Source organism: Camelina sativa, chromosome 3 (assembly GCF_000633955.1).
Source record: "Camelina sativa cultivar DH55 chromosome 3, Cs, whole genome shotgun sequence".
Lineage (NCBI taxonomy): Eukaryota > Viridiplantae > Streptophyta > Magnoliopsida > Brassicales > Brassicaceae > Camelina > Camelina sativa.
This window is the reverse complement of record NC_025687.1, coordinates 9,743,221-9,757,613: the sequence shown is the minus strand read 5'-3', so window position 1 is coordinate 9,757,613 and position 14,393 is coordinate 9,743,221. Positions and strand designations below refer to the sequence as shown.

General features: G+C 34.5%; 3 protein-coding genes, 1 non-coding gene and 1 pseudogene across 4 annotated transcripts; 2 read left to right on the top strand and 3 right to left on the bottom strand.

Moving 5' to 3' along the window:
- LOC104778810 lies at window positions 3,600-4,303 on the bottom strand (annotated as a pseudogene).
- On the top strand, window positions 7,446-9,439 carry LOC104776264 (carboxyvinyl-carboxyphosphonate phosphorylmutase, chloroplastic-like). Its single transcript, XM_010500299.2, has 7 exons — window positions 7,446-7,778; window positions 7,886-7,959; window positions 8,082-8,164; window positions 8,371-8,395; window positions 8,494-8,513; window positions 8,638-8,793; window positions 8,897-9,439. The coding sequence occupies exons 1-7, from the start codon at window positions 7,489-7,491 to the stop codon at window positions 9,263-9,265; spliced, it is 1,017 nt and encodes a 338-aa protein (XP_010498601.1). The 5' UTR covers window positions 7,446-7,488; the 3' UTR covers window positions 9,266-9,439.
- Window positions 9,108-10,778, bottom strand: LOC104778809 (probable indole-3-pyruvate monooxygenase YUCCA11). The gene is made up of 3 exons (XM_010503240.1): window positions 10,158-10,778; window positions 9,712-10,068; window positions 9,108-9,626 (listed from the first exon to the last, which is right to left on the bottom strand). The coding sequence occupies exons 1-3, from the start codon at window positions 10,776-10,778 to the stop codon at window positions 9,432-9,434; spliced, it is 1,173 nt and encodes a 390-aa protein (XP_010501542.1). The 3' UTR covers window positions 9,108-9,431.
- On the top strand, window positions 11,510-11,581 carry TRNAQ-UUG. Its single transcript has one exon. It is a non-coding gene; the product is annotated as a tRNA-Gln (tRNA).
- On the bottom strand, window positions 11,745-14,258 carry LOC104776263 (F-box protein SKP2A-like). Its single transcript, XM_010500297.2, has 5 exons — window positions 14,091-14,258; window positions 13,533-13,791; window positions 12,763-13,111; window positions 12,522-12,663; window positions 11,745-12,320 (listed from the first exon to the last, which is right to left on the bottom strand). Exons 2-5 carry the CDS (start codon window positions 13,754-13,756, stop codon window positions 11,947-11,949), a joined length of 1,089 nt encoding a protein of 362 aa, XP_010498599.1. The 5' UTR covers window positions 13,757-13,791; window positions 14,091-14,258; the 3' UTR covers window positions 11,745-11,946.

Below are 14,393 nucleotides of genomic sequence, written 5' to 3'. Positions count from 1 at the left end.
AGCACATGTATGCGTGGCTCCGCCATGGAATATTTGTTTGGATTCATATTTATTAGTCTCCGACCAGCATGACCCATGATTTCAAAAAGCTCTCAATAATAATTATATAGTTTAATATTAAATAACTATTTTCACATAAGGATAAAGGTCTTATGGACAAAAATCTATATAATTATATTTCACTAGTCCATTAGATAAACTAATAAGAAATTGAAATCCACGTCTTGTCTACACATGTTTCTTCTTTATCTAACTTCATCTACTATGTTTTTCTCGTCTTCACTCGATAACACAAACGTAAAATGAATGAAAATATCACATTTACGGATCTAATGCATATGAGCTATACCGGAAGCAGATCATTTAAACAAGAGATGTTATAGAATTTATTATTATCATCATATCAAATTGATCACCAAAGTATAATATGGGAATTTGAAATGTATTTGAAATAAGTAGAATGAAACCTCCTATTTGCAAAACATCTAAAATGAAATATAGAAAAACATTTCTACACTCTCTCTTAATTTTATTTTTGTCTCGTCCAAAATTGGATATGATTAGTAAGTCATAGTATTATTAACACAAAGAACAATGCGCCTCCCTATCCATAAGGCTTCCGTACGAGTACATTGTTTTTAAATTACGTATAATTATAATCATAAACATGTGTGACAAGTTTATCATCTTCAGACTTTATTTATAGGATTGGTTAATTTGGTAATTATATTAACGTGGATATCCTTCAAAGGATTCGTTAGGAACACTTTCCTATAAATATAAAAGGGAAATGATGTCCAATGGTAAAAAACAAACTAGATAATGGTTTCTTTTTGTGGTAAGAACTTACCAGCAGACCCCAACGAGATTTACAAACTTGCATACTCGTTTCAACAGGTAAGTAGGATTGTGTTTTACATTAATAACACATATGCTGAAACCGTGGACTCCACACATCAAGTGACGTGAGCAATTAACAATATAACCAAGCTGCTCCTCATTCCCAAAGATATATAGTAGATTGAAATTCTTATAGCAAATAATAATCTAGCATTTAAGCAAATTGGAAGTGATTATTATCAAATGGGTTATATAAAAAATGAATTTATATAAAATATGTAGGATTTAAACTCTTATTAAAAACTTGTTTTTCTAGAAATGTATTAGTAAGGTGTTGATTAATTCCCCGCTATTACCAAATGTTGCATTTACGTTTGAAGAATTGATTATTATTCATTTTAAAAATGCTAAAACTAATTAATATAATAGATTTATATATTTCTATTTCTTTATCTAAGATAAACTAACATTTGTAAAAAATTGTATAAACTAGTTTATAAACCTAAAAAAAAATATAATTCCAAATGATTTCAATTAAGAATACATGTTAAAAAAATGAAATACTCGAAAAACATGCAAATTAGATAAATGTTTGCATTAAAATGATTAAAAATATATATAAAATGTACGAAATGTATTCACCGGATCATCAATATCTTAAAAATAATAATTTCATATTTCACAATCTTGTTTGGAATCTCAAGAAAGCTTGCTAAAACTCCAATAAAGATTGTATTACAATTTTATAATGTAATTCTCTAATCTCCTATTTCTGTTTTTTTGGGGTTTAACATGTTTTTTTACAACGGTAAAAAGTCTTACATCACTCTTGGAAAATCTTTTGGAACCGTAAACAACATTTGTTATGCATAGCAGATAAAAAATACATATATATATATATATATAATTAAATAATTGTATGGTCTAAATAAAAAAATTATAAGTTATTTCAAACTAATTAGTTGAAATCATACAAAGAAAATGAGCAATCCTTGAAACTTTAGAGGATCAAAGAAGCTGCCAATGTTAAACTTTAGCGGATGAGATTAATCTCCATCATCTAATATGGAAATTTCAAATGTATTTTAGATATTTGCAAAACATCTAAAATTATATAATAGAAAACTTAGTTCTACATTCTCTCCTGACCGGTCCTAGGGTTGCTGAGGCCTAAAGCCTTTTTTATATGTGATATTTTTATAAATATATTAACTGTAAATATATGATACACAAAATAAAAATAAACTACAAAAGCTGCCATTTTGGAGGTTCGAAACCACAACTAGGAACAGCTCCTCATACTACACAACCATCTCAGCATCTCAGCTAAGAACACGTGCTTTAGCTGCTTTTTGTGTGAGCCGGCCTCTCTTAATTTATTTTTTGTTTCGTCTAAAATTTGGGTCTGATTAGCTGCTTATGCGTTAATGAGTAAAAAAAATTACAAAATTGTGTGAGACCCAACAAACAGAACAAAACAAAACAAAATTACTGTTAATGAGAAACTACTTTTATTAATTGCTGTTGCATTAGCTTATCTCATTTACTAATTCCAAAACAAAACAAAATTAAAGGAGAAAAATAGAGTTGTTATACCCTTTTTTAATTTATTTTTTCCTGTTTTGAGTACAATGTCAAAAAAAAAATATATATATATATATATATATAATAAAATACTATACCAAAGATTAGGATTTGTTCTTCTTAATTCAATGTGTAAGAAGATTCTTAATTCAAAGATTTGTGTAGCTTTAAAAAAAAATACTACACCGATTAAGAGATATTAGGTTCGGTCATTCGGTGTAATTAGTTTGATTACAATCCTTATTTAACTGTGAATGCACAAAAGCAATCTAAGTTGATGAACACTGATCTTAACTTACATATATTTGTTATGTGTAAGTGTAACGAATATGTTTTAAAATATGTTATTTACGGAAGTCCTTTGTTCCTCTGCAATAGCTTAATTATTTAGTGACTTAATTACAAACAAAATTGAGCGATTGTTTATAAATACAAGTTTCCAAAGTTTAGTGGTAAAAAATGATTGTTTACTAAGTAATGATCATTAAACAATGTGTAAAGAATCTAATCACAATTATTATTTTATTTTAACAAGAAATTTTGTTGTTTTATTTAAAATGTGGTGAAGAATAATAGAAGATACTAAAACATTTGATGCATAGTCTTTATCAACCTTATCCTGGCAATACCCACATAAGAGCAAACCCATTGCACATCTTCAAATTAGTGTCACTAACATTTAATAATATTAATCTAAGTTTAGATCTTCATCCCATTGTTTTTAGTTTTTATCCTTCCATTAGTCATCCCTAAATATGGGTGTCTTTTCCGAACTGAACACAAAACTGAACATTGACCCAAAATCCAAGCATCAACCCAAAACAATGTCACCTATCTAACACACAAGAGAGTAGTACGTACCTGATTGATCAAAGCGCATGACCTTGACACAAGCTCAATGTCATTACCATCAAGAACGATCTCATCCTTGACCTTCTCAGATCGAACAATGGTCACACCATCCAACATATCTACCTTCCTCACCTATCATTTCCAATAACAACATTTCTAAATAAGTTCATCTTCCAACATTTCATTCCTAAATCTACATGAAGAATCATATCAACAAAAAGCAAAAAACAAACCTTCTTCTCACAAAACTCAACACAAAACTCAACATAGAACAAGAAATCAATGTCAACAATCAATCGGAAATCAAGGTTTAAGGAAACATACGTGAGTTTGCAATTTCTCCACCAGACGTTGCTTCTGAAACGACGCTTGCTTTCTGAAACAGAATGTATTCTCCTGCATATTGGCGGTTTTATCGACAAGAAGCTCCAAACGTTCACCTCTATCTAGAACTTTGTCAATGTTCTCTATCATGACACCCCACACCTGTCCAAAGCCAAATAGTATGTATGTCAACGGTAAAGCCTAGATTCATAACCAAGTCACTTATACAAATCCACAACCAGATTTAAATTTTAGAAAGAAACTCAGACCTGATTCATTTCACCCTTAATACGATTGATCCTATCTGCATTAGGATCATTAGAGTAATACTCAATCTGCTGACTGAGAACTCTAGAGAATTCGTCATTCATGGCATAAGCTTGTGCTGTATGAACAGCCCTGGCATAAGTCCGTACGTACCTCTGGTGAATATCCTCAAGAAAGGCAAAAGGAATCCTCCCTGAGAATGGTTGTTATCCTGCATTCACAACCATTATTAGAGCTCCACCTACTAGACCCGCAACTTCGTTTGATGTTAAGCTCTGCAACAATTTTGTTAGTGATACATCTGGCTCGCTGGTACCATCTTGAAATTGGAATCCAATCTCATCATAACCGAAAATATCTATATGTATTAAGAAAATATTATCACAAAGAAGTGGGATGTTTGATCTCAAACACATTCCAAGCGTGGCTGTGCCATGGAATATTTGTTTGGATTCATATTTACTAGTCTCCGACCCAGTGCCTCAAGGTTTTTAGGGCCCTGGGCAAAAAAAAATTTTTTGAATAAAAGGCCAATTTTTTTTTTGTTAACTTTTGTTATATGTTGAAAAAATATAGATTTCATTTTGATAATATATAAAGACTTAACAAGATTATAAAAAATTATTTTCTTTCTATTGTTGGAGTCAGTTGAAATAGTTGTGGAAGATAAAATATCTTTTTAGTTATTGACTCATCAAAATAAATCTTTAAAATATATTTTAATATATTATTTTGTTTTATAAATTTTGTTTTTGCCTCTTTTATCTTACATATTTTTTTGTACCCCTTTTATCTTGCATTATTTTTTTTTGTATTCCTTTATTTTACATTATTATTTTTTGTGTCCCTTTTATTTTATAAAAAAAAATTTATACAGAAAAAAAAATTATTTATCTCTAAAATTTTTGGACCCGGGACGGTCGGACTGGTTGTCCGACCAGCATGTCCCATGATTTCAAAAAGCTCTCAATAATATATCCTCATGTGAAATTATTAATACTCATATGAGGATAAAGTCTTACGAACAAAACCATCTATATAATTTATTTCACTAGTCCATTAAATAAATTAATAAGAGATTGAAATCCACGTATTGTCTATTCCTTATCAAAATTATTCAACCAAACGAATGGAAATATCAAATTAATGACCTAACAAGAAGATAATATAATTAAAATTTGGAAATTAAATACTTGAAAGATCACTGGAATTAAATACGTGTGTGTGTGTTTTCTTTTTTAAGAAGTTACCAACAATAAAATAAAAGAACTGATAAAATTAATCGAACTTAAAGTTGATCAAAACCTAACAATTAACCTAATCAAAATTGTAATGGATATCTAATTTCCAAGGTATATACACTGGTAGGCCCATACTCGGCCCACGGACTCATTTATTAGTTATTATTGAGTTTAAGCAAGTGCATGTAGTCTGAATTTATTATTATCAACTCGGTTATATAAAAATGCATATAATGATAAACACTCAAAAAATAGTATGTATGAAAATGCACTAGCAATATAACTGATTTTTTTATACATCAATATTAACAATATCACAAACTACCAAAATGTTGATTAGTTCTCCGCTATCACCCATAAATGATGTATTTTTAGTTTGAAAAATATATTCTCAATAATAAGTTCTTTTTAGTTTATTATAATAATTTATAATTCAGTTATATTCATTTCAAAGGTGCTAACCTATAAAATTAATTCAATAGATTCATACATATATAATTTTTATTTAAAATAAACTAACATTTGTAAACTTTTTTGTATAAATTACTTTATAAACCTACAAAATATTGTAATTCTATGTGATTTCACAAAAGAACACGTGTTAAATAAATTTTAAATATTTGAAAATTTTTAAATATTTGAAAAACACATAATTTGATAACTGTTTACAATAAAATTATTAAAATAAACAAAGTATACGAAATGTATACACCGGATCATCCAACTTTCCGAAACAAATTCATTCCAACTTTATTCGTAGCTATAAGCGTTAAAGATATGCAGCTTCCTATACACATTGTGGATACGTCTTCCTTGAACATGTGGTACAAACGTAGCGATGTCGATTCATCATACTTATACTTTCTCATATATCACAAGGATGGATATAGCAGTCTTGAGAACCATGTGATGATGAGATTATTCACTGACCTTTTAAAGGATGAAGTAAAGGATATCTTATACCAGGTTTTGCAGCTCTATTTCCGAATATGTGGCGAAAAAGGAAGAAGTATGAGGAAAAGAGCAATGATAGATCTCTTCCATGAAATCATTCTTTATTCTATCAGTTTCCAGTATTATATATATATCATGTTATTAACCAACTATTTAGTGTAACAAGTTGGCATTATCGGAGAGATATTTTAACAAAAAAAGTCTTACATCATTATTATGGAATATTTGGAAAAAAAAAAGTTAAGAATTGAGCAATTTGTATGGTCAAATGAAAAATGTTATTTCAAAATTACTACAAGTAAATGTGAGACACCTTGAATTTCGGGAGAATAAAAAAAATGTTTGTCTTCATTGGCATAGATACAGCTGCCGGAAACGGTGATGTCCCTTAACATAAAGTGTCCTCAACCAACATGGAACATATAAGCCGTTGTACAGCTCAATTGCTTTGGACTCCGATCCATATTCAAAGAGAACTTTGCCAATTTTATTTGAAAAAGAAGACAAAGTATGTCGTTGTGTAAACAGAACGAAAGATTTCTCTTAGTTCAAACCATAAATAATAGAATATGTCTCCGTTTAGTTAAATACCTTAAACTAATAACAAGAAATATTCCCTAACGAGATTATAGAAACTTAGATTGTCTCCGTTATGTAAACCATCTGTTTAAGTAGCTGCAAGGCTAGATTTCTCCATACACCAAGTGAAGAAGAGATCAAGTCACATCAATATAATGAAAAAACATCCGGTCAGCGTTTTATATACAGGGGATTAACAATATTTAGTGACTTCAAATATTATTAATTTATTATATACCGACAACTAAAAAAACCAAGGGAGTAATGATAGAAAATATGTATTGATTAAATTACATAGTATATACAGTATTATTAAAGAAGAGATATTTTCTATCATTACTCCCTTGGTTTTTTTAGTTGTCGGTATATAATAAATTAATAATATTTGAAGTCACTAAATATTGTTAATCCCCTGTATATAAAACGCTGACCGGATGTTTTTTCATTATATTGATGTGACTTGATCTCTTCTTCACTTGGTGTATGGAGAAATCTAGCCTTGCAGCTACTTAAACAGATGGTTTACATGATTACCATCGAACTAAGTACGTTATACTATTATTAACACAAAAGAACGTGCCTACCTAACCAAAGGCCTTCCCCTGCAACACTGTTTTTAAAATATGGATTTAGAACCTAAAGTAAGGTTTTAATTATAATGATCTTTTTAAAAAATTCTGGAATAAATAGTTACGTACAGTTAAAATATAGCACAAAAAACATGTGACACGTGGACATACATGAACTAAAGTAACTTTATTATCGAGACATATTTATTTATGATGTCCCTTCTTCACTCTCCAAGTTCCAACTGCTTCTGTAAAAAAATTCTTGAGAGCTTCGAGAAATGTCAATGTTAATGGCGGCCAAATCCGCTTCACTCTGCTGCTCAAACCCTTCGATTTCAGCTAAAACCGAGCGAAACCCTCGCGCAGTCCGATCGGCTGCTTATCCGACGGTGAGAATGCAGTCACGTGTTCACCGTTTGATTGAAGAGCAAGGCGCCGTGCTTGTTCCTGGAGTCTACGACGCTTTATCGGCGGCTATCGTGCAGCAGACCGGATTCTCAGCCGCGTTGATCTCCGGTTACGCTCTCTCCGCCGTGACTTTGGGAAAACCCGATTTCGGTTTGATAACGTGAGCGCCCGCCGCCGCATTTTAAATCTCCGGCTATTTTTTTGTTCTTTAGTTAGTTGGAAACTTTATCTTCTGTCGTTTCATCTGTTTTGTTTCTGTCGTTTTAGACCGCCGGAGATGGCAGCAACGGCGAGAGCAGTGTGTGCTGCTGCTCCAAAGATTCCAATCTTTGCGGATGGAGGCAAGTCCTGAATCTGAATCCGTTTAAAAAAATCACTACTTTTTATATTGAAAGATTTCAGATTCTCTTTTGGTGGACGTCAATGATAGTTGAATAATTTGGTCTTTGACATTGTTTCTCAGATACTGGTGGAGGAAATGCTCTCAATGTTCAAAGAACCATAAAGGACTTAATCGCAGCTGGTGCTGCTGGTTGCTTCCTTGAGGTAATCATACTAGTCTTTGGTTTCTAGTGATGGTTGACTTGAATCCCCTAGTGATTCTACACAGTTGTGTAAGTGTATATTCATGTGTTGGATTAGATAGCCATAGTTGTGTTCGTTCATTTGAGTAAATTACAAGACAGTTTGTTCCTCCCTGTGAACCCGTTGTTCACCTTGACTTGTGCTAATGTTAAATGGGTTTCTTGCAGGACCAGGCATGGCCAAAGAAGTGTGGTAAGAGACATTATCTTCTTCTTCCTTCTCAGCAAAGTTAAATGCTATTGTCCATTGTTTATTTGTTTTAACGGTTCTTCTCTCTATTGTTTCTGTAGGACATATGCGTGGCAAGGAGGTATTGGTTTCAGTTTCCTACTTCTTTGCTCCCAAAATCTATAAATCGAATGTTACTGCAGTGATTTTAGCTCAGATGCAGATGACTTGAGTTATGTAACATTTGGCTTCTAACTTGGAAACAGGTCATACCTGCCGAGGAGCACGCTGCTAAAATAGCATCAGCAAGAGACGCTATTGGAGATTCTGACTTTTTCCTCATTGCAAGGACTGATGCGCGTGCCCTTTCAGCTAAAACAGGACTTTCAGATGCCATTGCCCGTGTTAATCTCTACATGGAGGTTACTACTACTTTACCATGTTGTGTTAACAACACTAAAATGTAATCCCTTTTTTTTTCTTAAGAAGGCAGAATGGTTGGATAATAATGGAAACAATGTGCAGGCTGGAGCTGATGCTTCCTTTGTTGAGGCACCAAGGGATGATGATGAGCTTAAGGAAATTGGAAAGCGCACAAAAGGTTACAGAGTGTGTAACATGCTTGAAGGTGGACGCACGCCATTGCATACGCCTGATGAGCTTAAAGAAATGGGCTTTCATCTGATTGCTCACCCGCTTACCTCGCTCTATGCGTCGACTCGAGCTCTTGTTGATGTTCTCAAGATTCTCAAGGAAAAGGGAACCACCAAAGATCACTTAGAAAAGATGATTACTTTCGAGGAGTTTAACCGCTTGGTGGACTTGGATTCATGGTATGAGCTCGAAAACAAGTACTCAAACCTCAGGAACGCTCTTGGCGAAACAAAGTCATGAGATTCTGACAAACTCTGGCCACAATGGAAATAGCTCTCATGCCAATGGTCTCTGACGATTTGATCCACCAATGTGTCATCAATAATGTTATCTTCTTTCTCACTTGTTATGAATCAATAATTGTGATTTTGACATGTAAAAATCTCAAAAACAACTTCTAATTTTATTAGGACATCTTGTTCTTGTTTCTCCAACAAACCAGAGAAGCAATGTCTCTAGCAATGTTCTGAGCATCTCTTGAAATACCAGCCAAGCCTTGTCTCCCAAACCCAACACTGTACAACCCATTCTTCCCCTTCCAGTGACACGGGAACTCGCGTTTTGGCATCCCATTCTCGTTGAACAGATCTCCATCATCAACCTGTGTCACATCACATCAAAGCCATTTTAAAACAAAAACAGAGTTTTTTTTTTCTCTGTTTCTGTGTCTGAAGTTGCAAATATACCTGAAGCCATTTTGAAACGCTGCTTTTGTAACCAGTTGCAAACACAATAGAGTCTATGTGTTTGGTCTTTCCATCTACAAACTCCACTCTCTTCCCTTCTATACGCTTAATAGACGGCACAACCTGAACCTTGCCGGACTTAATCTCTTCGACGCAGCCGACGTCGATGGTAGGTGACCGACCGGTGATAAGCTTGTTCATAAACGGGCCGTTCTTGGGTCTCACAAGCCCATATCTCGAAGTATTACCAAACCTCACCTCCGCGAGTAAGAGACACAAACGGTCAACTAATTTTACCGGGAAAAAACTGAGCAACGACATTCCTATCCGTACGATACATCTCGTTAACACGTGCACCTATACATCAGTTACGAAATTGTAATCTTATTATAAAGTTTTATTAATATGAGTTTTATTAATATGTATATATATAGTTAGTTACTTACGGGGCTACGAACAACGATGGAGATCTTAGCGCTGCACTTAGACAGTTCATAAGCAATCTCCATACCGGAATTCCCACATCCGACGACTAAAACATCTTTTCCGGCGAACTTATCACCGTTCTTGTATTCACTTGAATGCAAGTACTCTCCTTTAAACCTCTCTACAAGCCCCGGAATCTCCGGGATCACACCTTCGCCGTTCTCTCCCGTCGCAGCAACCACATAGTTCGCCAAGTAAACTTCTCTCGACATCTCTGTTTCATTATCCACCTCAACGATCCAACGACCATCTTTATAGTGCGCGGATTTCACGTTGCGGTTATACCTAGGGTTTACGTTGAAACGTGTGACGTATTCGTCAAGGTAACTGATGAAACCTAGCTTAGAGACGAATGTAGGAGTGTTTGAGGGGAATGGCATGTGAGGGAGTTGACAGAATTGCTTTGCGAGATGGAGACTGAGACGATCGTAAGACCTTGTTTTCCAGAGAGAGGCACTGCAATCTTCTCTTTCGACCACTATGTTCGGTATGTACAACCGGTTTAGACAAGCTGATGTGGCTAAACCGGCTGGTCCTGCACCGATTATGAGAACCAGAATCTTGATTTCTTCTTTCACCATTTTTTGTTGTTGTTGCTTCTGCTGCTGTTGTTGTTGTTGTCAGTGTTGTAGTGTGATTATTAACGCAGTGACACTCACGCTGTCAAAACTGGACTGGGAAGTGTATCTATTTATATGCATGACTGAAATTTTTTGGTAATTAAATGATTGGAATTACATAAATTATAAAACACTATGTTGATTACTCGAAGTAGTGAATCATAGGATATGTTGGACGAATTCATACTCTTTATTTTGCTGTTTTGGCAAGTGATTTTCTCTGTGGAAGTAGTCTTAGGACTTAGATTAAGTCAACACGGTTGTCAGTTTTCAGAATTTCCTTAATTACTCTAGTCAATAGCTTCTAAATAACATTTAGCTTTGGCCCAAAATTTTATCGAATTCACATTCACTTTAAGTAGACAATTAATTAGTGTCGCACTTAATTACGACGGTACCTTAGTACCTAGTACTAGGGTTGGATCTTGGATATAATTATTACAAATTAAAATTTGAAACTCAAAATGAACACCGCGTATATACCGTTTATGATGCTTTCAGCATATCGTCACTTCACACATCAGCATATGTGGGCATGGGGCATACGGTTATTGCGTTATGGGTGAAACCATGTTATTTTTTAATCTCAATTACGGAATATGATTGATCAGCGTTAACTTTGTACAAATCAGAGCAGCAGAGCTGTTATGATCTTCGGTATATATAGCTCCTAGATTACATGATAACAAAAAGGTTCTATGGTGTAGTGGTTAGCACTCTGGACTTTGAATCCAGCGACCTGGGTTCGACTCCCGGTAGGACCTTCTCTTTTTTCTCTATACACACTGACACACGCGTCCAAATCAAGCGCCCATTTTCTTGTTTTTGTCTATTACCATCCTCAAGATTTTACAATCCCAAGGAATTGCATGCACCATAACAAACAAAGATTATGATTATTGGCTGATATGGATCTTTTTAACCATCTAAGAGAAGACTCTTATTTCACTAATAAGTAGTAACAAAGAGGTCTTAATGAACATAGCACCAAAATATCTTTCAAGACAAAGAAAGAACTCAAAAGCTCCATAAGGTTTCACATTCACCTTGAAAAGCTACTTAGTTTATAATAATACTAATCACATCTCAACATGATAGCTTCTATATACAACCTATCTAGTCTTCTGTTTTAGTGAGCCGGATGAGGAACCGGGTTGTGTGCGCGATGAGCCTGAAGGATACAAGCACAGTGCACAGATGTCAAGTTCAGACAACCGCTCATGACAAGTGAATGCCTTCCAGAACATGTGTGAAGAGCAGGGAAGGTATCGCAAACAGCTTGAACCGCTGAAGGTGTAAGGGCAGTGCATTGGCTAATGTTGAGACTTCTCAATCCTTCCTCATCGTATTTGCCTTTCTTAACCGATTTCCATGAACCCGGTTTGTTCTTTACCCCACTTTGAGCAAGTGAGTACATCGCCCTGTCAGTTATGTTTCTGCAGTAGTATAACCCCAGTGACCTCAAGTGGACACACCAGTCTGCTAGAGCTACCACACTCTCATCTGCAAAATATTACATAACAAAACCGGATTGGATTACTGATTACACACTTTTAAGGATTCAAAGTCAAGAGTTTTCTGAGTCCATCAATATAACACCTAGTTTCTAGTCTTGTTTAGTTCAATGCAAATATCGAATCAAAGTGCGATACAGAGGAAATACCAAAGGTCTTAACTTCGAGTAAGCTTAACTATGTGAAATACCTGTAATTAGAACACATCCACAAAGGTCAAGGGTCCTGAGATCTGGGCAGCCATACGCTAAACTCATTACCCCTTCATCACTGATATTCTCACACCATCCCAAATTTAGTGACTGCATCTGATTGCAGTTATTCCCAATAGCCTGCACAAATCAAGATGAACAAAGTCTTCAACTCTACCACTCTTATGACCATTGAAGCAAAACCATATTGAGAGAGAACATTAAGAAACAAATATTCACCTCCAAAGCATAGTCAGATACAGCATTGACACATCCGCAGAGATTCAAAACTTTAAGCTTTCTGCAGAATCTGGTCAGATACGCAATAGCAGTGTCGCTGAATGAAGTGCATCCGCTAAGGTTGAGTTTTGTGAGGTCAGGACAACCATGAGCAAGTGCATAGAGGGAACGATCGGTAAGTCTCAAACTTTTGCTGAGATCAAGCTCTTGTAGCTCATGGCAGTGATTTGCTATGGCCTCCACTGCATTGTCCTCTAGCTGTGGTTTGTCCTGCCGCAGTATTAAAGTCTGCAGCTTTGCGACCTTGGGAGCAAGAGAAAGAACCAATCTGTTCATGTTGTTGTTGCACCTGATTAGAGATAAGAAAAAACATCAGAGAAAAGATTAAACGTGAAAATACACTGACAATGACAAGAACAAGCTTCAAGTGTTTCAAACATTCAAGAGTGGTCATCTTCAGACTATTCCTCTGGATTAAAGAGCTTAGTTTTATCTCCTAATGAAACCTGATCTATCATATTAAAGGGTTCATCAACATGTTAAGCAGCTTTCTCAATTTTTTCTATATATCCAAATTACCATCAACAACTGAATAAAATGTTCCTCAAAACAAAAAAGATCTGATCTTTACAAAAAAACCAGACAATAAACCAGCATAACCTTAAACCACAAGATGAAATCAAGACTCTGCACACTCAGTTCAACTCCAAATTTAAATCCAAAACACCAACACAAAGTAAAGGGATTAAAGGAGAGAGAGAGGAATTTACCAAGAGAGACAGAGGCGAGTGAGGCCAAGAGAGATAGCATCTCTCCAGCCAGAGCAAACACCAGAAGCAACAATGACATTACGATCATCAACAAGAGAAAGAATCCTTATCAGAAGCTCCACAGGGATGTCTTTCCACTCTTTGATCGAAACCCCTTCCATCTTCATCTTAAGAAAACACTGGTCAACTTCCATGGATGATGTTTCTTCTCCAACCATCACCATCTTTATCTTTTAATAACGAAGCGGTGACCTTGATCCTATCACCACAAAGAAGATTATGAGAGAGATAAGAAATAAGGAGGAGAGAGAGTAAATATATCTGCCATTTTTACAAACCTCGAAAGACGATAAAAGCACTGTGTATGAAAGATTAAAAAAAAAAAAAAAAGACAAGCTTTTCAATTATCAGGGGAAACAGAGTTTGCTCTGGTTTCTATACTTTTCTAGAAATCGAAGAACTTAAACTCCAATTTTTTTATTTCAAGTATGTAAACACATAAACCTCTTCAGAAGGAAAAGAAAAAAAAATCACAACTTTGGGCTTTAAAGATCATACCTTTGAACTAGTTTCTTCGTCTCTCTTTCTGGGTTTTGTTCAGTTGTTTTGTTTCCCTCTATCGAAGTAATTAACGCAGAGCTATAATAAATCTCCAGAAAGAAGATGCTAGTAACAAAGAGAAGAAACAAATAAATGAAACAAGAAAAAAAAAGTTTCGACTTTAACAAAAAAAAAAAAAGTTTCGATAAAAATGGGAAAGGGAAAGAGAGAAACGTGTGGGAAAAAGCTTCGTGACGCGTAAGCTGCCACTTGTATTATAGTAACTGGCAAATAAATTTGTTCATTGTTTAGCTTTTTAAT